The sequence below is a fragment of the Haliotis rubra genome, unplaced genomic scaffold (genome assembly GCF_003918875.1).
Source record: "Haliotis rubra isolate DU_JTF1 unplaced genomic scaffold, ASM391887v1 Scf218, whole genome shotgun sequence".
In the NCBI taxonomy this organism is placed as follows: domain Eukaryota; kingdom Metazoa; phylum Mollusca; class Gastropoda; order Lepetellida; family Haliotidae; genus Haliotis; species Haliotis rubra.
This window is the reverse complement of record NW_025766203.1, coordinates 1,450,931-1,476,826: the sequence shown is the minus strand read 5'-3', so window position 1 is coordinate 1,476,826 and position 25,896 is coordinate 1,450,931. Positions and strand designations below refer to the sequence as shown.

Here is a 25,896-nt window from a genome sequence, read left to right as displayed (position 1 = left end):
TTACATATTTTGACGATTGTTTGAACACAATAGGTAATTTATAGATTTTTAAAAATACAAAATGCCTATGCGTTTTTGGGATAGTATATTTACAATGGCCACTGCAGTGTTGACTGTGGCAAGTGAATATTGCCTTACGTGAAAGCAGGATATACTTTAGAGTTTCACTCTTTTACCAAATAGATATAGTCCAGTATTAACCGTATCTTGTCTATTATTAGCGAGGTATCCCAGGTCTGTATTCTGATTTAATTGGATCTAGACTTAGGCAGTTGGCAATAATTCAATGCAGAAGTTGTTTGTCTGGTTATAGCATGTTTGTTTCCTATTTCCAGTTTACACAAAGACACGACCATATGTTAATTTTCAGATTTGTATTGCCGCTCGCCTCCAAGGCACCCCTTCCCCCTACACAGTGTCCTGAAATACCTAAAGTCGGAGAACATCACATGTGACTTCTATATTTACTTGCCATCAACAAATATCCCTACGTCAACTAAACAATCATTCATTCTGTACACAATGTAAAGAAACAAGATCAACAGGAAAGATGGGTTGCGGCCAGTAGTCTCGAACATATTCCAATGATGTTCATTTTCAGCCATTATAGACATTTTCATAAATACAATAAAGGAAACCAAGACAATTTGTCATTGTAATTATTGTTATCATTTACTGTCAACAACATTGAGCTGGCTGACAAACAAAGCATGTTAAGAGACTTGAATCAAAGTCCGATGCCATTGCCAGATATCCAGTCTGGGTCTAGATCCCCTTTGATAACTTACCTATAGTTGTGATAACAGTAACGGAGTAAAGCAGCGCCCCTGCATAAGTCCACTCTGAAGCTTCTTCCGTCTCAGTGCCATCCCAGCCCGTCTCTCTCACAGTCTTGTAAATATTTTGCTGAAAATCCTGGAAAATTTCATCCGCACTTGCCGACCAGTTGGCCTCAAAGAGAATGTTCAGATTTTGAGTGACATCCCATAGCCTCTTTACATAGAATTGTCTCGTAAATCCCACTTCCACTTTATTCTGTATTTCTTGTTCAGCTTCTAACTTCATGAAGATGAACCCTCCCATGATAGAATACCCTATAACCAAGCAGGTCAGACCTACCTGCGAGACCATGAAGACTAGGAACTTTTTCGCGAAGCTGATTAAGTTTTTCTTCATTCTGTCCGATCTCCGTATCTCGAGAACAACTGGGGGAGGCATGTACGTGTTGTTTTCAACACTCCTGATAGACGGTGACGCTTTGGAGACGTCCTCCATTATAGGCCTTCCGGGAGAATCACACATTGTAAAAGTTTTATCAGACTGTTGTGCGAATGGTCTGTATTAAACGTTTATTCCAAGAGACACAGAATTACCAGGTAAGTAGCACCGGAAATGCAACCATTTCAAACCTTTTCATTGGTTCACTGACAGTATCCAAGGCAATGTGTATATTTCTTTCCATCAATCTGATACTCCTCCATCATCATCAGTGCTGCTCATTGATTGTACATGCATCCGACGAATGTCTTCTACAACATTCCTGAAACGTTTGTCTTCATTTAATGCTTCTGTGTGTATGTATCATCTGACTTCACACACACGATAATGCACATACAAGAACACACAGTCACCAAACAATATTCACCGAGTTTCTTCACAACCAGTTCCTACAGTTGCCAATTTCTTTCAGCCACATTAAGTTCCTTTCTTCACAAGACGTTGCCCTGCAAGAACGAAGTTTACATTGAGAGAAATCAATGACATATTTTACACAATAAAGGCTATAACAGTGTAATTATACTCGGGGGATGTAGTGTTCATGATTAAATAATGTTCCCCATCATCAACTTCACAATCTGAAGTTCTGCTGTCATGTCGTTCATGGACTCAATATTCAAACATGCCAAAGGCTGATTTTGAAAAGACGTATTCAATGTTGACGATACGCAATACGGTGATCTAAACGTACATTCCATGGCCACATGTGCTGGTGATCGGCGCCACCTCGAACTGTCCTCCACATATAGGTGACAATCCGTGAAACGGCATTAATCAAACACACATACTCACTCGTTTAATTTACAGTGCACTGATGATAAATCACAGATGGTATATAGACATGACGCTGCGACACTATAACAGATTTTTCCCCCACTATTTTTATTCACATGAGTAGGTACATTCTTAAATTACTACACCAAGGTCATACATTGTACATGTTGAAGAATCATCAGTCCATGCTGTAAGTAGTGGTAGCCTTTTGCTCATACCTTCATTTGGTTGGTTTTTCATTCTGGCAACATATCTTCAAAACGAGAAATATATATTTCAAGGTAGCAATGAAGGATTTAAAAAACAAAGATTCATTTCTAATACAACTATGTCTTTTTCCAGCCAAATGAATATACCAGATTTGATAGGACATTAAAGGCTCACGATTATGTCTCAGTTATGCCTCACGAACACAGTACCGAGTCATGTATTTATTTTTAAAATAATTTTTATTGTTTTAAAAAAAGACATTTTACAGATTTTTCAAAACGTCAACAATGGACATTTCGGTTACAGTCGTATTAACACGATCTACAAATTATAAAAAAATCTATGACATGAAGATCAAAACTTATAAAAGTGTATTTATAGTTTTCTACTAAGAGTCCGATAGTAAAAGAATTCCTGAGGGCCTAGAGGTTTTGTTAAATTTGTAAACTTAAAGGATGTTATAGTGCCTAATTCAGGACAGCCATCCTCCAAATATTGAAAAAGACCAAAAACTATGTGTCCAAGCCATGTGTGCCTTAATTGTAATTATTCAATCTGCAATCTGAATCCTTATCACTACCTCAGTGTATATTGTCTTGTCAGCCACCCTGTACCACTCTGTCACTGTCATTAATTATTGTATATGACAATTATTGCCCTAATTGGTCATCCACCTTGGCCGTGTCTGCCATCATATCAACTGGTCAAGGAAGTGCTATTGTTTTTCTATCTGTCCATTGTTGAATCGTCACCTGTCCATTGTTGTCAAAAACTGTATATATATGCTCGCATCTATATTGTCAAGAGTCTGGTATTCCGACTGTCTGTGCAGGACGTCCGTGAGCAGGATAATGCCGCTCGTAGGAAACACCCTGGGGTTGAGCAGGTACTCCGCTCAACTCATTTATGTCTTGCGCATTTGTTTGTCATGTAACTAAAGAAGTTTGAACTTAACGTTCGTCTTGTCAACGTATTGTACGTACACTTCATCTTAAACATGAGCTAATTCCCCAGTCGACACGTACCTTCGCGTTGGCAAGGACATGGACGTAATAGACCGGCATCACGATGGCCAAATATCAGTTTACTGATATCAATATTTCGTTCCATTGTACTTACGCAACAAAATCGAAGACGAAATGTCTGCCACATCCAAACAATGCAAACAAGTGCAATGTCGTCCCTTCTTCATTCACTTTTGTACGAAAGTAACAAAACTAATTGCTCCTACCCTTTACTGCCACAATACGATGTAGCTCAAAAGCAAACAGGAAGTGTAAACATCGACATGCATGTTTGACATTTCAGGGGTTTAAAATAGGATTAAAGTTCATCCAGTCTGAACCTTTGCACGGGATCTGACTAAATTACGCACTCCCTGGCAGGGATAATTATCTCGTCGAGAACTGACAGTGTGATGATGTCAAGATTGTTATCTCGTCGAGAACCGACAGTGGTGATGTGAAGATCGTTAGTTTTGGTTTCAATGAATGACATGTATTGCAAGCCAGCATTATGTGCAAAGATAGGCCCAGTTCTAACTTTGTTTGTTGGTTGAGCAATATTACAGCTTTATGGCAGCGGTCTGGAAGTAATCGAGTACCAGACAATTCAGTGATCAGCAGCATGAGCATAGATCTACGCATTTGGGATACGATGACATGTGTCAACGGAGCCTGACCATAAGACCAATTCCAATCCTGATCTTCATGGGTCCCCAGTTCTAACAGCAACGTTCACGAATACAGCCCGTAAGAAGGTCATGTCACTTCGCGAGACCTTAGTACTTCCGGTAACAAACAACGTTTCATACCTTTTCGAATGGTCTCATGGCTGTCTGTTGACAGTATGGAACCAATAATCCCTGCAGAAATAACAAATTTCCGATCTTACCATCCCCAGATTAGTCAACTATTACGACTGACAACACCTGTGACAACCAAGCATGGTTGTACACTTGGTTCGGTCTGGTAGAGTCATATTTGGCGGTCGCGCAATTTGGAACAAGAACGCTTGTCACCGAAAGTCTGGTACCGGAAGTAGGCTGGGCCCCGTCTCGCATGTCGCAAGTTGGCGCACGCATAGGAAGCCGTGAACCAGCTAGGTACCGGAAGCAGCGTCTCGAGAGACTTACAAGCCCTATACAGACATTAAATCTGGTCACATTGATTGTGAAACTTTGCAGAGGAGACTGTGGACAAAATCTGTACGCGAATAAAACACACACACACACACACACACACACACACACACACACACACACACACACACACACACACACACACACACACACACACACACACACACACACACACACAAAGTCTGAAGATCCTTGGTACAGATATAATGTTTTCTAACCGGTTTCACTTTGTCAATGTGTTCATCGTGAGAATGACTTTGCGTGTGGCCTATAAACTCGGACACGGACTGCATCGGCTGTTCACATATGCAAATCACGTAAAAAAATCATCGCCCTTGATAAAGACATTTATTTCTTCATTGGAATGTCATGTCCAATCGTAGAAATATTAAAGTATTTATCTTTGCAGTAACTTCAGGAACATTCAGGAAAAAGCATTACCCTTACCGCCATTGCATCCTGCAAGAATCAAAACTTACTTCGTCAAGAATAATCCTGCGACAACTATAAGTCAATTGCATATTTTCTGTCGTAAAACTATAACAGGAAGTGACGTATTGTGCAACTACACCCTGCATACGGCAGCAAATTTTATGGCACGTTTTAAGGCGGCAACAAAATATTTTGCTACGTTATTGTTACCTTGTATCCATATGAATAGAAGTTTCAGATGTTTTGGTTAAAACATGATGATATTACTCTTAATGACATTTCTAAATGATTTTAATATTAAAACTATTTAGATTCGTTCAGACGTTTGACATTGTCATTTGCTTGTACCGTGTGCCATGGTAAGAAAATAGCAATACTGCGATACGATAGTGTTTTCCCTTAGTAAAGATTAACCGGCTTCGTTCTTCTAATGGCTCTCGCGTAAAAGCTATCAAATTTGAAATGATATTTTTTGTCACAAATATGTTTATTAAGAATCATGTTAATCAGATTTCATAATAAAATACGTCTTATAAGTTCACAATTTTATTTCCGATTACGGATATATCAAGTACCCGATACAACGAGGTCGCAGGCTGTAACACGTGTTGAAATACATGTATGGCTGCTCTGATAGCCCATTTATAAGTACCATCTTCAAAATGATGCTATTACTAAATATTAGTGGAACTACATCTTTGCGAAATACTGGTATGCTGTTGTAATATATTGTCCTACGTCAGTTCTTGGTGTCGGACAGGCACCACTTATCATCAAGTGATCCTGCTAAATAGCCGATGGCAGTATGCAAATCCTACCACAAGGAAATCCTCCCTTGGCTGATGTAAATTCAGGATGAAACAACAACGAACATTGATGTGGGTACAGCGGTCTGCCATCAGGGGACATCATCTACGTCAATGTCGGATGCTTCGGGGTCTTGGGCTTCGCTGGTTCCTCAGTGACTCTCAAAACATATTTAACAATTCACGAGGCATTACTTCTGTGTAAAAGTCAAACATAAATAACCAACGCAATTTGACAGTTGCAATAGTTTACTTAGTGAAAAACTGATTTGTAAAACAATGGAAATCCGTGAATAAATCATGTGGAGAACGGACTGAATCATAGCAGGAGCAGTACAAAGGATTTGCTGATTAGATTTCAGCCCTTGTGTTGTGGTGGTGCCATGGCGTTCACACAGAAAACAAGTATCTGTTAACAATGGATATGCATATTTACTTACCGTGTAATTGTAAAGATAACAATCCCGTCGAAATGTACCCAATGCATGTGCGTATGTTTGTGTTATCGCTTGATTAGAATCCAAAATGGTTCCATATAGATTACGTGGGTGTTTGAAAAGTTCTGATCTTTGCTACGAAGAATGCATATTTCTGTATCAATGGTCATGTATCAAAGTGACCTGGTAATTTCTGTTGGTGAATGGAACAGGACAAAATTAGGTATCCCAACGCAACTGAAAGGACTTAATCCAACAGCAACCCGTACAGACGTGGTGCCAACTGTGTGGCCGGCCCTACACGGCCCTAGGCCCATCATAACCGGTCAACTATCAAATTTATAATGAGGTCTCATGTTGACATTGGATTAATCATGATATTCATTTAATTCATTTCCTTGTCGCCTGACACGACCACGCCTCAGAAGAAAGTGCAAAGTGAATCGAGACTAATCTGACAACAAGCTGTAACACAATGACACATTACCAGGGGCGATTACCTCAGTTTAGATGTTGTGTTCAGTTGACATATGCTGGCAATATGGAAATGCACTGCATGTACACGACTCCTAATGGTACTTAAGTAGCATGAGACCGCCTCCGTGGTGTAGTGGTTAGAGCGTCCGCCCGGAGAGCGGAAGGTCGCGGGTTCGAAACCCGACCGCGTCATACCAAAAGACGTTAAAATATGGTACTTGTTGGTCCCTGCCTGGCGCTCGGCATTAATGGGTACAACAAGGACTGGTCGTCTCGGAGTCAGTATAATGTGTCTGAGTTGGGTATTCATGCTTCACTGCGGTATGGTATCTCAGTGAGCTAGCACTATAAAACCAGCTTAAGTCTGGGCTAGTACAAGCAGCCACACATACACATACACACGCATGCACGTCGTCATGTGAGCAAAATGTTCTCAAGCACGACGTAAAACCCAATTTCACCTCACCTCACCTAAGTAGCATGATGAAGGCTTGCAGCAATTTGAGTGTCCGTTAGCTCGAAGAGAATTTTGCATCAATCGTTCTTGTACTGTTGTCGTTGACATGTGACTCCCGGAACGTATCCTATCGTCACTCTGTTTGGGTATGTTTGTAACTGGACAATGCAGTTTGCTAATCAACCACTGTGTGAACATTGAACATATTGGCACTGCAGGCTGATTTCTGCTAGCTGCCTGTATGCTAGATCTGTATCACTAGTTCATACACAACAGTAAATGTAATTAAGTTTTCTGAGGAGGTTTGTTGTCAGGTATTGCCTGATTTATCAATGCGTAGCCGTGAACTTTCTACGTCACATAGCCAATGCAGAAGGCATCTTTCGTGTAAGAGTTAATGACATTCCGAGGAATGAACAGGGGATCAAGGCATTTGGCCCCTGATCAGAATGACTCCAGGTTCATCATCACTCGTGAAAATGTACGTCATTTCGAAGCAGACCCAGCTGCTTTTGTTGAGGGATTTGTAACCAGCAATCAAAAACAGTGGGAACATGTTATATCTATTCCGAAGAAAACAAAGTATGTTCCATCTGGCTGCTTCGGGTTTCTGGCATTTCAATGGAATTCTACTGATGGACTACCTACTGAAAGATTAGACTGTTAATGGCCATGTTTATGCTTGAAGGATAAACGTCGTTTAAGAATCATTACAGGTGTGGGGGCAACCCAGGACAATACACCTTTACATAAATCTGTACTTTCCATGGATTCGAGGCATGACTGTGGTTTTATACCCAGTGAATATCCCTAGCATTTACCAGGTTTGACATCGTCAGATTTAACTTCCACCCAAAATGTAAAGAAAGAACAACCCAGCAACTGCAAATGATGAAGTCATTTCTTGTTTGGAGAACTCTTTGCATCACCAAGAAGAATCCTTCTATATCCGTGGCAATCTGACATCCAGAGACGTTGGCAGATAAATGTGGACCTGGTCGGACAGTATGTCTGTAAGACTAATTAGCAACCAACTCCTTGTAAGCAGCCCATCATAGTCAGACTAAGAACTTTCAGCCACCCTTCGTATTCCCTTTACAGTTCCAGCAATAGATTATGTGACTGACAAGAGTTACAAACACTGCAGACTTAGGGGAATGTGATCGATTTGGTATTCATGTTCATACTTTCATTTGGTGTATGATATACTGGTTAAGACTATATAAGTGTGCAAGTGCGTAACTCTCACATTTCATTTTGCAGAGACCAGCGGTGGGGTGAAGATCATCTTTTTGACCCTGGATATCTAGTCTTGGCCTGTTTTGGAAGTTTGACGACTGTTGCTGCTTACTTGCAGTGCCATTGTTTTTGTACAGCTCCTCTATTGTGCATTGGGGCCGGTGGGGTAGCCTACTGGTTGAAGCGTTCGCTTGTCAAGCTGAAGACATTTGTACAATGTGTGAAGCCCATATTTGGTGTCCCCCGCCGTGTTATTGCTGGAATATTGCTTAAAGCGGCGTAAAACCATACTCACTCACTCACTCACACACTATTATGCATTGCTACTGAAATTATTTTGCTGTAATTCGTACTGATTTGTTTGATAGTACAGTTGTCAATTCAAAAGCATTCCTTTGTTGTTTGATGATTTCACACTGTGTACAAATTAATTTTTTATTTCAGTTTTGAAATCGACATGTATCATATTGTTTGTGATTAGTTCAGATGGCATTAGTGGCATTAGGTTCGGTCTCAAAGGAAGTCAAACATACAAAGAAGAACATATGGTTAGCAGTCTTGCTAACCATATGTTATGACTGGGGCACACTCAAAATCTATAGGTTCTTACAGTGTACATGCTTATGACTTATAGGTAGGCTATAGGTATTACAAATAATCAAATATTCTATGCACAGAATTATTTGAGCGAATATTGACAAAAAAGAACAAATCCACAAGTCATTAATATTTCGGTCATAAAACGGATAATTTTACGTGGATTTAAGCAGTGAAAATGATATTCTGAATGACGAGTATCATGTTTTTATTCATGCAGCCATGGAAATACATATGCCAGATAGGTTACATGACCTCAGAATACATTCCATGAGCCCAGTACGGACAATACTCTGGATATCGTATTCATCTGTCTATTGGCTAAATCGATATCGATCCTCATCAATATTCTCTCTGTACATGGCTGCATACATTATACAAACATAACATACGCCATCGTCCTAATTGAAAACGAGTCACTTCTGGATTTGAAAGGATGAGGTTGGGGAAGCGGAGGGGAGAGGTGATGAGAGAGTGAATAGTTTGGGGTCAGCGACCGTTCACCAAAAACCTACTGATGTTTAAATACTGCTATCCTCCCTACTTGCCATTGTGGCACTAATAATCTAACATGGCCATTGTTACATGTGTAGGTGACTCGTCCGCGGCTGTTTTGTCAGGTCTCTAAAGGATATGCTACAAATACTACCTTATTCAAACTTGGAAATACCTGACAAACTAAAGGACTAAAGAAGGGACCATTCACAACTTAAAGCAAGGAGTGTCTGCTCTGTGTGTGTGTGTGTGTGTGTGTGTGTGTGAGAGAGAGAGAGAGAGAGAGAGAGAGAGAGTATGACAGAGAGAGAGAGAGAGAGAGAGAGAGAGAGAGAGAGAGAGAGAGAGACGACCACGCCTCAGAGAGAGAGAGAGTGTGTGTGTGTGTGATGATGATGATGTTTATGGCGAAGCATGTACAGTATGAATGACCCTCCCTAATATTTATGTACAGAGTAAGTGACCCCCTGCGTGCTATGTACAAATGACACACACTCCATAATTATTAAGCATAATTTGTTTTGTATGTAACTGCTGACGCCCTAGTACATGTGTACAAAGTGGCTGACGACCCTACCTCCCCAGAACAAAATGGGTGCCCCCACTAAAACCATCATCACTCCCCCTTCCCATAATTATGAACGTTCCCTAATGGAGATGATGTTGTCTTGTAACACAGGCTTCATGTTGCAGAATAGAGCTACAATATTTTCCCCTACGACAAATACAATGGTAAAATGTTTCAGTTTGTTTTATGTGATGATTGCTAATTCGGTGGAAATAAAATATAAAGGCAGTGATAATAGCAATATACATTGTTGTTAATATTTACTTCGTGACACCTTCGGTGAAGGAAGAGGGATTTTATTGATGTGAACTTCGTTATTATGAGGAACACAACTTTTTCTTTCCTTCACTGACCTGATGAAGGAGTAAGGTTATACTCTGAAACGTTGTGTTCCTCATAATAAAGAGGTTGACATCCATAACCCTATGAAGGAGTAAGGATATACTCCAACATGTGTATCCCTCATAATAAAGAAGTTGACATCCATAACCTGATGAAGGAGTAAGGATATACTCCGAAATGTTGTATTCCTCATAATAAAGAAGTTGACATCCATAACCCGATGAAGGATCCGGAGTAAGGAGTAAGGATATACTGTACTTCGAAACGTTGTGTTCCTCATAATAAAGACGTTGACATCCATAACCCGATGAAGGAGTAAGGATATACTCCAACATGTGTATCCCTCATAATAAAGAAGTTGACATCCATAACCTGATGAAATATTTGAAACGGAAGCATCCAAATATAGAACTTGGATCCATAAGTATGAAGGAGTGAAAGTAACTTGATGTATCCTCACACAAGTTGACATCCATAACCTCCTCTTGGAGTACGGAATGTGAAATGTTGTATTCCTCATAATAAAGAAGTTGACATCCATAACCTGATCTGAAGGAGTAAGGACTGCGATTGGAATATTCTGGATATAAAGAACTTGACTCCAAATAACCCGATGAAGCAGTAAGGATATACTCCGAAATCTTCCCTCATAATAGAAGTTGACATCCATAACCTGATGAAGGAGTAAGGATACGCTCGTAGCGTAAGAATTCCTCATAATAAAAAGTTGACATCATAACCCGATGAAGGAGTAAGAATGGGCTTAAGAAATGTTCGTTGACATCCATAACTCATTGAAGATAAACATATACTTAGGGCATAAAAAGAAGTTGACGTCCATAACCTGATGAAACGTTTGGAGAAATGTTAGCTCTAAAGAAGGGCCATATACCTCTCGAAACGCTCGTAGCCCTCATAAAAAGAAGTTAACTTTGAATCGTAGCCAATGTGTCAAGGATGACGTCCATAACCCGATGAAGGAGTAAGGATATACTCCGAAACGTTGACCACCACTGACCACTGCTCGATCTTAAGAGAAACTATGTAATACAAATACAACAATGTCCCGCAATGAATAACGCTGACACATAGTTTTACGCCGCACTGCCTCCGTATGAATAACGCTGACATATTGTTTTCCGCCGCACTGCCTCCGTATGAATAACGCTGACATATAGTTTTACGACGCACTTAGCTAGTTACACTAAACGCCAAAAGAAACGTTACCATCCTTCCTTAATGACGGAGGTACCTATCTTCAGCTGGCGTTGTGATGCGTGGACGTCCACTTCTCGGTCTGTCTACGGTGACCCCAGTCTGTCTGAATCCCGAACAAGTCTTATAACCGTGATACGGTGGCATCCGAGGGCGTTGACGACCCAATCTGCAGCTGTTAATCGTGGCATATTTCTCGTACTTGTGTATCATATCATCTATTCTAGGTTCTCTTCATACCCTATAGAATCATGCTACATGTAAAATGGATGCAAGTACTGCTTGAATATTGCTGCATTTTGGCGATTGATATTGCTATGTGTAAACAGAAAAAGGAAAAATATTACTTTGCAAGCAAACATGTTAGCAAAGATAATTTTAGATGTTCCTAAACATTTTTTCACAATATCAAAGACACGTTTTACTTGTTTTCACTAATGCAAATCTGCAGAAAATGTTTTAAAAGACTGGAATCATAGGTATGATCATTTTACCATTTTACACACTCTACAACAGTTGTTTCTTGTTTTAATAGTTGAAAAATGGTGACTTTAAATGGTTTATCTTTGTCCAAAAGCAGAAGTTTATTTCAACCTTTCTTTTGGACATCAAAATCACTGTTATTGGTTTATTTCGGCATGGCCGAATATAGGACAATTTAACTCTTCTGAAAAAGATGCATTTAACCTAGATATGAATGCATTTGAGAATTTGTTTTCGTGATTTGCATAAAGCTGTGTTGTTAAGCTTTCTTGTAAACTAATACCTTCTAACATATCTTTGATTGTTTTTCGGTAATTCATAAAGGTAGGAGGGTAACGTTTCTTATGGCGTTTAGTGTACTTTTGCCAGATAACCCGGTGATCGATACTACGAGCATCGATAAATGCTATCGATTCAATGAGGATCGTGTGACCAGCTGGAACAGTTAATTTTATTTGATCTATTTTAAGCACCACTGATACAAGAAAGTCGGATAGAAACAATACAGGACACTTTGCCCTGGTTGAACAATGACGTAGGTAAAACCCTGGATCATTCCACAGATATCAGAATACACCATTCACTTCAACACCCTGTCACTTTTTAACATTGTCTGCTTATATTGCTTCAAAACAGATGCCAAAACAATCTCGGAAACCAAATTTGAAAGATAATTTAATTGTCACGTGCATCAACCAGCTGGCATGTGCCTCCTGTGAATAATCAGACATGTTGGGAACGTTGGAGACTGGACATTTCACTCTAGTTGACCAGGGAAAGTTTTGTGGCTCTCATGCAAATGAGATTTGTCTAATTATCAAGTTGTTCATTCAAATACACAATGATAGCTTTAATATGATGCATACAAATCAGTGTTTTGATCGTATTGCACACGCAAAGTCTGTTTACATCCTAACACCCCCACAGCTATTTATCAAACCATGTGTCGCTATCAAGCTTGTGTTGAAAATGGAATGAGATGGTGCCATACTTTCTCTGGATTAAATTTATCATTTGAAGAAATTAGTTCCAGTTAATGCCTTGTCTCAATGAGTTTGTACTAAACCTAATATATACTTCAGAGAAGCGGTTCTGTTTGAGGGGCATCTGGAGAACGTGCCAGGATAACCAGAACCGTTGTTGACAAAGATTATTACCTTAAAGAATTAGGATAGCAACTGTAAAAAATATCATTTTCGCTGGGTCATATGGCTATTATGAAAAGGGTTAGTTAAACAACGATTGTCCTTGCTCCAGCCGACCCGACGATGCTTAAATGAAGGCGAGTATTTATGTTATGAGAAATGTGGTGATGGAAATGCGAGTGTTTTATCGCAGAATTCTTCGCAGACATGGAGATTAGACCCATACAGAATGTTAGCATATACACCGTGAGGAAGAGTATAACGTGGATCAGGCAGATAATGTCACACTCTCGTTTAATCTACATTCCACTGATGGCTGTGTTGAAAGCAGCGTACCTTGGGCACAATGAGTTAGTGTTTAGATAATCAACAATTCCTATCAGGAACACGCTGAAGAGCCACTAGAAGATACGTTATGTATATGCATGGTACGAAAAATATCAAATTTATTTGCTCATTGTGATGTCTGTACAAATCCATATTTCATGGTGAGGCCAATGTGCAAACAAAGAGTCAATGAATGATTACAGAGGACAATACTGTCTGCATGGTATCTGTTGTAGGGTTGTACAGAGACGTCACTGGGATATCAGATGATCCCTCCTATGACGACGACGGCGTCCTGGACGTCCTGTGAGACATCAGTCAATTCCTTTCAGTATCTGGACACATCTGTCAGTGTTGCATTTAGACAGACATTAATCACTGCGGAATGTCCATGGGGAAGGGGTTAATTCATTGAAGTGAATGGGCACATTAATATTGTTTTCAATCAAATTCCCTTACTAAGCACATGATGGCCTATGGTACTTTCCACTTACACAGTAAGATGGAAAATGAGGTCGTTACTCAGTTTCAACTGATACACGTTCAGTGTTAAAATGGTTTCTTCCATTTGCAAGTGATGCAGCTGAATGAAAACTGGTTCTCTTATTCTTCCAGCTGATCAGATTTCAGTGGAAAAGATGTCATGTTTGACGTGCAACTGCTGCAATGAAATGACAAACGGATACAGTTTAAACCTTAACGAAGTACCATTGTGCTTCCAACAATTACGGGGTGACGAGGAACAATTGTACTTTCAGCTGATACAATTACAGTTTAAACGAAGTACAGTTCTACTTTCAACTGAATCATTTTCAGTGTAAACGAAGTACAGTTCTACTTTCAGATGTATCATTTACAGGGTAAGCGAGCTCCTATGTACTTTGACATGATACAATATCAGGGCAAGTGATCATAGTTTACTTTTAACTGATACAGTTAACTGACAGATGTGGCAGTATTGCTCGTTTTGTCTCCTTTTAGCGGGCAATGTATATCTCATTTCAAATGCGACTAATATAATCCGTATCCGGCTTACACCTCTAGGTATATCATAACACGGTGTTCCCTCTGTCAGACCAACCCACAGACGTCAAAGTATATTCCCTAAGGAATAATCCCACAATTCATATATCTAACTACCTTATTTACCATTTACCTCAATTTGACAACAAACGGGATTTAGACGCGACCCTTTGTCGTCGTATTGCCAGTCAAATACGTTTAGGCTCCATTACAGCGACTTCTCGCTGTAAGGAGCTTCAAATGCTGACATTACAGAGATTTGGGTATATTTCCAATTGAGCAATACTGTAGCAGGGAACATGAAAAGCTATGATAACATCTAGTAAAATTCCAGTAATTCACATATAAGGAAAGATAGCATGTTGCATTTAACTTTCACCGGATGCAATTAAATGATATTTAAAGTAATCATGCTATTTTAGCTTTGATTGACACAAGCACTAACTGGCATAAAAGGTTCCATTTTACTTTGACTAATACATTATAATTATGTAGGCATGTTTCGGCTTTACCTTTGGTCATATCTGTGAGTACATGTACAGTACAACCAGAAATTATTGAGAATTTAAAGATTGTATTTGTTTTTTTCACTCATTACTCACGTATTAAATGTGAATATTAGCAGAACATAACTCCAGATTCAAAGACAGGTGAACAGTTAGTATTTTGTCAAGTCACCATGGGCAGCAATGCAGGCTTCAATGCGGCGGGGCATACTACTGACCAAAGAAGTTAGAAAGTCGTGGTCCATGCTGTCCCAATATCGGACCACCTCTTCTTTCATTTCAGCAATATTTGTCAGATTTTTCTTATTGACACTTTCCTTCATAAGTCCCCAAACATTTTCTATTGGATTTAGGTCAGGGCTATAGCTTCGGCCAATCTAATAATGTCATATTTTGGGTGCGAAACCAGGCCTGTGAATGCTTTGAACGATGTTTTGGGTCGTTGTCCTGCTGGAAAATCCAAAAGTTCCATAGAACACGTGAGCAGATGGAAGTAAATGTCCCTCGAGAATATATGTGTACCGCTCACTGTTCATATTCCCTTCAAATACACAGGGCGTTGCCCCTAACACAGATATGCCACCCCACACGTTAGATTTCGGACTGTACTTTCGGCGCTGATACAAAGGTTTTTCAGTTTGTTTGGTCCAGAATTTCAGTGTATTAGGAAACAGCCACACAGAACTTTCATCTGAGAAAATTACATTGTCCCAGTTAAAATTTCTATGCTGTAAGCACCAGTTCAACCTTCGCTCCTTTTCTTCAGGTTTCATGATCGGTGATGGAATTCCTCGACTTTTCTGCCAACCCATTGCATGCAGCTCAGTTCTAATTGTCTCCTTACAGACAGCCACAGTTCCTCTATCAATCATATCCAGCCTTAAGTTTTCTAAACCCCTTCGTTTGTTTTTAGAAACAAGAATACCAAGCCGCCTCCTGTCACCGACAGTCAATTTTCTGGGCCTACCTGCGCCTCCCTGGTGCTCAGTGCCATATCCATTTGCAATATTTTTCAAAACACGATAAACAGTGGACAAAGGGATGCCTGTTCTACTTGAAATCACTTTAGGTGATCTGATGTCCTTGTTATAATACTCTAAAATCAATTTCCTTCTCTCTAAATCATCCATACTGAGGATCACTGAAAATGTCGTCTGCTAGCAAGTAAACAAAGTGGGATAACTCTTCACAAACAAATGAAAAAGGATTAACGGAGTTGTCTCTCTTGATAAAACCAAACACTTGATAGCTGGTCAAGGTTGTTTATACTAGAAATCCAATTAAACATATTCCTAAAATTCTCAATATTTCTGGCCATACTATATATGTATGCTAGGCTGATACTTTTGAATGATACAAATAGCAATACAATTGTACCTTTCAAATGTCAAAATAATGTGTGTGAGGGCCACCTTTGATATATTCAGACCGGGTTCTTGGTCTTAGGGGTAGGATATCCGTCGGAGAGCGAAACGCCGATAGTTCAGTCCCCGAACAAATTAAAAGATGTTACTTGTTGATACCTTGCCTGGCGCTCGGGTATCCATGTTAGGAAGGTAACATTCTAACACTGAAGCCCTATACAACAAGTGTAAGCAACGTCTTCATCTCATGAGTAAACTGAGATCTTTTAATACTATTCCATCTGTGATGCCATCATTTTATGCAGCATTTATTCAGAGTATTTTAACATTTCCCTTCCATTGTTGGTACGGGTCTCTCCCAGTTCATCTAAAATCTAAACTTTTTAACACTGCAAGTAAAATCGCTGGAGTCATATTTGAATGTGTATCCTCAATATATGGGCGGCAAATCGTGAATCAAGCTGTCAAAATTATATCTGACCGTACTCACTACTTAAATTCGCAATACAACCTCAACCCCTCAGGCCGCCACAACAAGTTCCAATTGTGAACACTTAGAGAACCCGTACATCCGTTATTCCAAGTACCATATCTCTTTTAAACAAATGCAATGAATTTATGTAATCATGTTTTGTATCTCTCTGATGTGTCAGTAGCTCTGCTGATGTAGACTTCTAACACATTTTCCTGAATAGGCATTAAACTATTACTATCCTATCCTATCCTATCCTATCCTATCCTATCCTATCCTATCCTATCCTATCCTATCCTATCCTATCCTATCCTATCCTATCCTATCCTATCCTATCCTATCATGTCCTGTCCTCGGCCGGCGTTAGTCTTAACAAGTAGAAGCGTCCACAAACACACGCATGCACACGCACGCACACACGCACACGCTTTTCATGTTCAGCAATCTTGTACCGCAACGTCAGACCCAAATTGACCCCCACCTCTGGCTCTGTGTGTAGGGTCACCGAGTTATAATCCCCGAATTTGTTCCCTAGCTTGTGCCTAGAAATCGTTTAATAAACTATTTAGTTCTAACAGCGTTGATGTTGACCACACAACATGTTATATAATCTAGATTTGGTTTTGTTTGAAAAAATAAAATATTCAACAATTATGGTCCAGGACTGCCGTGTGTCCTCAGTCCTCATTTATGTTTTGAATACGTCCGTAAGTAGGCAAATATGGAGGTAATTTTGTATCTCGACACCAACTGAAATCTTCTTGAGAGTATCTGATACATTTAGTTGTGTTTTTGAAAATAGACACATGATATTTTGCCTTTGCAAAGATTATATTACTGTCCAGGAGATCAGTAATGTGCCAAACTGAGTAGAAAGGTAGAGCAAGCAGGCCGTCATTGTACTAACTCGTTGTCAACTTTTGTTCCTAAGTGTGTACATAGTATTTAAATTCTTAAAGACCTTATCCTGAAGGTGAGAACCCCTTTTCTAAATGAATCATCTTCTGCTGCATGCTTGTTCGTATAAATATCTAAGACTTTTATAATGAATTATGTCAAGAATTACTTCAGTTCCATATTGTCCAACCATGACCCCTGCTGAATATGGTTAAAATAATTTGTAAAAGTTCAGTTAAAAACATGCATAAACTAAAATCGGAACCCGAAGGATTTAATATCTTCATGCTCGGAAACCCTTGTTGTTGTAGAAAACAGTACACGTCTATTTCTTCAATAAAACGACTTCCAAAACACATTACAATTAATCTATTTCTGTAAGTTACATAAATATTGTCATATTCTCTGCCTTAGCTAAATAATGAGACGACACCATAGGAGGTATCAGCAGGCGTCAGAGAAATTAATTAATATGAATCTAATTAATGATACCCGTATGTTTTCAAAGAATCTCTCTTTACAGTCGACACAATCATTCAAAAGTATTTGCTTACAATGAAAGCAAAATGTTCACGTCAACTTCGCGCTGTCTGGCGCTCAATTGAAAAAAACATACACTAGCAAATTGTTCCATCATTCGAAAATTTCATCTCAGTAATTTCACTCCAATCTTTGTTGACGGTATAACGTCAAATCGATTAATAAATGAATACATAAATGCGTCATATGTTGTTTATACAAAAAATTAATTAAACGTAAAATGCCAACTAATGGCTACATTGAAAATGACATAATATCTAAGATTATGGCGATATATAATTACAAACCAATTTACATGAAAAATCAATATGAATATGTTGTACAGAATCCGAAGTAATTGGACTTTTCCTTCATTGGAATAAAGACCCGGGCCATCTTGAGGCAAATACGTAAAACATGCTTTTTTGCGTTTCCGTTGGCGTTCATATTGAAAAAAGTAATGCCATCAAAAGACGAGAATGATCGTACCAATTTGGTATTCGTGACCAACTATTTGTTTAATAAATAACCAAATCAAATGTGAAATGCTTTGTAAATTGGACCGTATTTACAGCTATCGGGTTAAGGCGACCTGATAGCGACATTGATGTATCTCGGCTTCAGCAGTGTCAGACAATACCTCATCTTCAACAACTACACAGTGTACACGATCTGACTACTGACGTCATTACCATACTTGCTCCTTGATATTTAACATTCCACTCCACGTTAGTTCGTTAGTAAAGACTTCATCGGGTGAAATGGTTAAAAGTACTCACTGATAGCCTTGTAGACTGGGATCTATTTGGAATCTATTTAATTTGGAGGCTCTTTCGGAAGATGCTTGCATTCGTGGCAAAATTTCGTTCATCGATGATGTAACGCGTTTTAAGTACTGCTTGTATCTGTGCAATTATTTTCCATTTTCTGTGTTTACAAGCGTGAGAAGGTGTGCATTGAGTCCACAGCTGGAGTGAATCTATGTATATTAATTGTATATGAATACCTCGTCATTGTCCTACACATTCACATTCACATTAACACTGGAGTTTGATTTTGAGAGATTTCTCAAACAAACTAGGAGCATTAAAAACCAACCCATACACTCATGTATTGATTGGATGAAAGTTTACAATCCCAGTCCCAAGTCATGCTGGCCGGGAACGGCGTCTAATGTATCGCGCGGCTTGTCGTAAGAGGCCACTAACGGGATCGGGTGGTCAGGCTCGCTGACTTGGTTGACACATGTCATCGAATCCCATTTGCGCAGATCGATGTTCATGCTGTTGATCACTGGATTGTCTGGTCCAGACTGGATTATTTACAGACCGCCGCCATATAGCTGGAATATTGCTGAGTGCGGCGTAAATCTAAACTCACTCACTCACTCACTCTTCGAAAAGGTGAGTGCATCCTTCCCCCTCGATATCACTTATCACACACTTATACAAAGGCAGTACTGCTGTTCAACTGAACAAAAACCACGGGAGTACATGGTGGAAGTCAAACTCGGGTGAGGTGGGGTGAGGTGAAATTGGGTTTAACGTCGTGCTTGAGAATATTTCGCTCATATGCCGACGTGCATGCGTAAGTATGTGTAGGTGTGGCTGCTTGTAATAGCCCAGGCTTAAGCTGGTTTTATAGTGCTAGCCCACTGAGATACCATGCCGCAGTGAAGCATGAATACCCCACTCAGACACATTATACTGACTCCGAGCCGACCAGTCCTTGTTGTACCCATTAATGCCGAGCGCCAGGCAGGGACCAACAAGTACCATATTTTAACGTCTTTTGGTATGACGCGGTCGGGGATCGAACCCGCGACCTTCCGCTCTCCGGGCGGACGCTCTAACCACTACACCACGGAGGCGGTCCAAACTCGGGAATCACATATACATATTGTATGTCCCTAATACGTCCACCCGTGAAGATCCGGGTTTGAATTGATCTTCAGCAACCCATGTTTGTAGTAGGATGCGACTAACGGGATCGGGTGGTCAGACTCGCTGACTTGGTTGACAGATGTCATCGCATCCCAATTGGGTAGATCGATAATCATGCTGTTGATCACTGGATTGTCTGGTCCAGACTCGATTATTTACAGATCGCCGCCATACAGCTGGAATATTGCTGTGTGCTCCGTAAAAGTAAGCACCCTCACTCCTAATGCGTGAAATATGGAAAAGGCCTCTTTTAGTAAGTTATATATTGTACATAGTCTGGACGGCGTGGAACTGCAGAGACGCATTTTAAGAACTCGCTTTGGACTGCCTTCCAAACTGCAACTCAGAACCATCGGAAACTTTACATGCATAGCATGTTATTATGAACACAAGTTCTAGACCGCTTGTCCGATAAGAAATACATCGTTTATGTGGCTATGCTTGGTGTTAATGTGCCTTTACAATGAGTAAATTACATTGGTAAGGTCTTGCAGAGATCAACCTTAGTTCATGTAATGGGCATAAGTGTAGGCCGAAGCTCATGTAAACTGGCCTAATTACCCAATCAACATTGTATATTCCCGTGTGAAACAGGCTGTAAACTGCGTGCATTAATTTTTTATGAAAAAAGACGTTTCGTTGTTATAATGTTGCTTTTTGGTCGGAGGCACAGCATGTTGCTATGTAGAGAGGCAAATGTGACAAAATCCACAATAATAGGTTAAAATCCCATTTCCAAATATGAACCGTTCGTGAGAGATGAGATGGAATTTCCTACTGAACCTTGACATGCCTTTGCGTGTGTTTGTGGTGGTTGCCAGATGTATTTGACAGCGGTTACACATGTTTATGATGAAGGTCAGAATGGTACTAGAAACTAAACTAAGCATTCAATCTTTCAGTAACAGGCAAATATCCAATTCTCGTCGTCTGATTTGCCCACCTGAATACACAATGTCATTTAGAAAGTTGTCAAATGTAACATTGTGTAATCCCAAATATAACATATGTTATACCCACCTGAACTTGAAATAAGGGAGACAAGTGGGACCGCCTTTCATATTTAGATCTATACATAAAGATTGAGTGAGTCAGTGAGTTTAGTTTTACGCTGCACTCAGCAATATTCCAGCTATATGGCAGCGGTCTGTAAATATTCGAGTCGGGACCAGACAATCCAGTGATCAACAGCATGAGCATCGATATGCGCAATTGGGAACCGATGACATCTGTCAACCAAGTCAGTGAGCCTGACCATCCAATCCCGTTAGTCGCCTCTTGCGACAAGCATGGGTTACTGAAGATCAATGTTCTAACCCGGACCTTTACGGGTAAAAAAAGATTGAGAGTGACAAAAATACTGGACAAAAAGAGGGTGTTGTCGCCAAAGGGATACACTCTCCCCCAACTTAGCTTATCTGCGGCAATATTAGCAATAATGATACGAAACAATAAGGCTGCATGACAAGAGGGATGACTTCAACATTCCAATAGTCAACTTTCCCTTCATGTCGAGCAATATTCCAACAGTTCCAGCCTTTGGTGTTTACATTTCACGTCTTTTGAGGTACATTTAATCTTTGTTAATCAAGATGTGAAAGCGAGACATATGACTCTTGCTCAGAAGTTGTTCGATCAAGGTTAAAACATTCAAGGCCTCAGTAAACCTTTCAATTGGGTTTATAGACATGCAGGGTACCTTTCCAAATTTGACGCATCATTGACAGAATAATGTCTGATGTTTGCTGCAGTACCATACAATCCCATGTTTTATTCAGTCGAACAGTTGACTAGCCTTATCGTTTGTGTATGATAGTTGTCTCGGGTCGGGCAGGATACGCTCACCTGGTATCATCATTAGCTGATAGTGATTCATAAACATATTGTCGTTTTTTATTCGGAATTGTACAATCGAATCTCATTTCAATTTCTTTCGAATGTGGAAAGGCTTTTTTCCATTATCATTATGGAATTATTTTTGCCGTAATTGAGCAATAATATCATGTTTGAATCTGTTATATGCACTCAGTAAGTAAACTCCAAAACGACATGTATAGTTTCTTTTTTTGAAGAGCATATTTAAACAATTTACCCGCGAGTACAGCTACCAAGTCAACTCGAATATGAACCCATGATCATAGGTTTCTAGCACGCCAATAGGCCGCGACTATTCACATCGAACTGCCGCGCCTAGACGACTAGGTCAGCAACGAGGGCAGTTAGACCTATGATATTAACTGCATACCTTGAGTTCCATAGGTCACAGCGCCACAGGAAGTAGCAGAACGCGTTTTTCACTTGCAGAAAAACGTGTTATTCAATCACAGCCAAATTACAGTATGAGCATTTCGTCACTGGAATCAATTCAATCAATAAAAATATTGTTTTGAAAACGACTGCGCTCTGGAACAAAGTAGCAGTAATCTCATGATCTCACTGAATTCAAGATAAGAACAATTACGATCAATTTCCCTATGATTAATGGGACATTATATACTTATAAAGAATATATTGGCCGCGTTTAGGTCCCAACGGGAGCATTTTATGACCCAGGTTTACATAAATACATAATGCATATATTATCGAAAAACGTTGAATTTTATTGAGTATATAACGGATGTGTCAGTCATTATCAAATTTGTGATTATTTTCAAAATATCATTCAAGATTAACAAGAATGTGTCATACAAAACGTATTCCCTGTGCATCCCAGTATCTCATGTTAATATATTGTTGTGAGGAGTTTGATTTTAGGGAAACCAAATGAGGTTTTACAGCGATAGACATGCGTGTCATCTTAGTGTCGGAGAACCACCGGAAGTGATGATTCTGATTCTTATTTCCTTATATGGCAAATTGCCGTTAAAAGTGGAGGCTCCACAGCAAGAAGTAAAATTTAAAATTGCAAGAAAAATATGTCATGGCAAAATACCGAACCCGGTAAAAGAACCATTTATCCACTGGATTGGACATGACCGGAACGACGATGTGAAACATTCCTTTTTTACATTTTTGTACTTTTAAATATTCGCAATTAATCTCACCAGATTGCAAAATCAGCAAACTTTGATTAGATTGTGCCAAAGTTTGGAATTATTCTCCTGTTTGAGTTGAACTGTACACACTGGACAGAATATTGTCTGACATTACCGGGTTACAGAACCAGCTCAATTAGGCTGCCTTGTATGTCGTTCAGTAAATGTCTATGCCCGGAGTACACCAACGATTCCATACATTCTCATGCCGGTGTATTATTAATGAGAGATCAAACATACTGGTAAAATCCTAAGGTCAAAGGTCCATTTGCAATCGCAAACACAACCGGTGGGCTTTACCGTCAAGGTTTGTACTTTACATGGCCACTGCTCGTCATTAGTCATGTATAACCGCCTCTTGCTGCAGTGCACTTTATAATAATGACTGGTGGCATGACATCGACAATACAATCTGCCAAATGTAGTAGAGCATTGGGGATAGGTTCTGGTGTGCGATGACTCGCTGCAGCGGTATTTCGATGATATATGGCCTTGATGTATGCATTCTATTATGCAAGATATAATCTGCCTTGAGCCTGAAGGTAAATATGAGAAATAGCATCGGGATGGAGCCCAGCATGCAACCACGATTTATTATCGAGTGTCGATTAATAAATCATGGACATGCATTCAGTTAGTTGCTTTGTATTCTCTAGAAAATTCAAGTAATCTGTTGTCATGTTGTCAAGAGTGTTTGGGAGATCTTGTCTTGCAGCATGGGTGACGCTCGTCAGGAATGTTTGGGCTTTGTTATCTTGCCTTCCCGTTAACACTCGTCGTGAGAGTTTGTGAAATCTTGTGTGTTACAGCACCCGTAACACTCAACAGGAATGTTTAGGCCATGTTATCTTGCCTTCCCGTTAGCACTCGTCTAGAGAGTTTGAGAGATCTTGTGTATTACAGCACCCGTAACATTCAACAGGAATGTTTAGGCCATGTTATCTTGCCTTCCCGTTAGCACTCGTCTAGAGAGTTTGGGAGATCTTGTGTGTTACAGCACCCGTAACACCCAACAGGAATGTTTAGGCCATGTTATCTTGCCTTCCCGTTAGCACTTGTCAAGAGAGTTTGTGAGATATTGTGTGTTACAGCATCTTGCCTTCCCGTTACCACTCGTCTAGAGAGTTTGGGAGATCGTAACATTCAACAGGAATGTTTAGGCCATGTTATCTTGCCTTCCCGTTAGCACTCGAACACTCAACAGGAATTTTTAGGAGATCTTGTCCCTTTATTACAGCACCCGTAACACATTCAACAGGAATGTTTAGGCCATGTTATCTTGCCTTCCCGTTAGCACTCGTCTAGAGAGTTTAGAGAGATCTTGTGTGTTACAGCACCCGTTCAACAGCCATGTTATCTTGCCTTCCCGTTAGCACTTGTCAAAGAGGAGATATTGTGTGTTACAGCACCCGTTCAACAGGAATGTTTAGGCCATGTTATCTTGCCTTCCCGTTAGCACTCGTTCAGAGAGTTTGGGAGATCTTGTGTGAGATCAACAGGAATGTTTAGGCCATGTTATCTTGTCCCGTTACTAGAGAGTTTGGGAGATCTTGTGTGTTACAGCACCCGTAACATTCAACAGGAATGTTTAGGCCATGTTATCTTGCCTTCCCGTTAGCACTTGTCAACAACTTTTGGGAGATCTTGTGTGTTACAGCACCCGTAACACCCAACAGGAATGTTTAGGCCAAGTTACCTTTTCCTCGCGTTAGCACTCGTCTAGAGTGTTTGGGTGATCTCTTCCAGGAATGTGGGTGTGATCATGTCTCGCGCTACCTTTAACACTCGTTCTGAGTTTAGGGAATATTCTTTTGCCCTACTGTTAACACATGTCAGGGATAGTGAAGTATCCCTGTTTTCCCTGCAGGTCGCAGTCGTCATTGCCATTGGTGTATCGATGTGACAGGAAGAGTCTGTGTGGGTCTCAGGCCCATTCAGGGAGATGTTGGTGAAACGAGAAATAGTTCATACAGCTTACCATAATCCTTCCTGTGAGACAAACTGTGGAAATGTCACTGTGGCTGAATATAATTACAAAAGATATATGCAATGACTTCTGTCAGCATTATCAAGGGCGGGGAAGGTCAGTACCCAGTTCAACCAGATTGATCTCATTCGTATCACTTAGCTGTTTCGAGTAAACACTGACTGCTGTAGTGAAAGGCTAACGCTTATCTGCGAGACGCCTGCGTTTGCGGAATGTGTCAAATAATTATCTCAGCTCCCAGGAAAAAAACGTTCTACGCACTCTACTGGATCAAACTGCACGAAGTAGATAACAGTTGAACTTATAACATATGAATATCAACGTTTTAAGACCCTATGGATGATATTCAATAAATACACAAAAGTCATAAATATAGGAAACATGTATGCAAGTACACTGACCTTTGCTTTTGTATATTACCCACCACGATGTCCCTTTTAATCAGAGGACTCAGGAGTTCCAATCTTTCATCAGTTCATAAATATTTAAATACTTTTTAGTGTTTCAATGCAGCTAGTTTGTACATTTACATTGTTATACATCCCATTTATAGCTGTATTACCATGAAACTATTACCATGAAAGTATGAAAGTAGACATCCATTACACGAAAAACGAATGTTGTTACGTCATAGCTGTAGCTTATATACATACACAAACACTGATTTAAAACGACTGCAATCTTGAGAAGAATATTGCCATATTATATCGTTTAATTTGAAGAGAAAA

At 39.8% G+C, this 25,896-nt stretch overlaps 1 protein-coding gene across 3 annotated transcripts in view; it reads right to left on the bottom strand.

Moving 5' to 3' along the window:
• The window catches only part of LOC124277105 (TWiK family of potassium channels protein 18-like), a 57,991-nt gene that overhangs the window by 14,321 nt on the left and 17,774 nt on the right, over positions 1–25,896 (bottom strand). For 2 of the 3 annotated variants that reach the window (XM_046712764.1, XM_046712763.1), the window contains exon 2: positions 789–1,724. In XM_046712764.1, coding sequence (XP_046568720.1) covers positions 789–1,302 — 514 coding nt within the window. In that variant the 5' untranslated portion in view covers positions 1,303–1,724. Of the gene's footprint in view, positions 1–788; positions 1,725–3,381; positions 3,443–25,896 lie in introns of those variants that run through there. The other variant, XM_046712765.1, reaches the window with a different exon arrangement.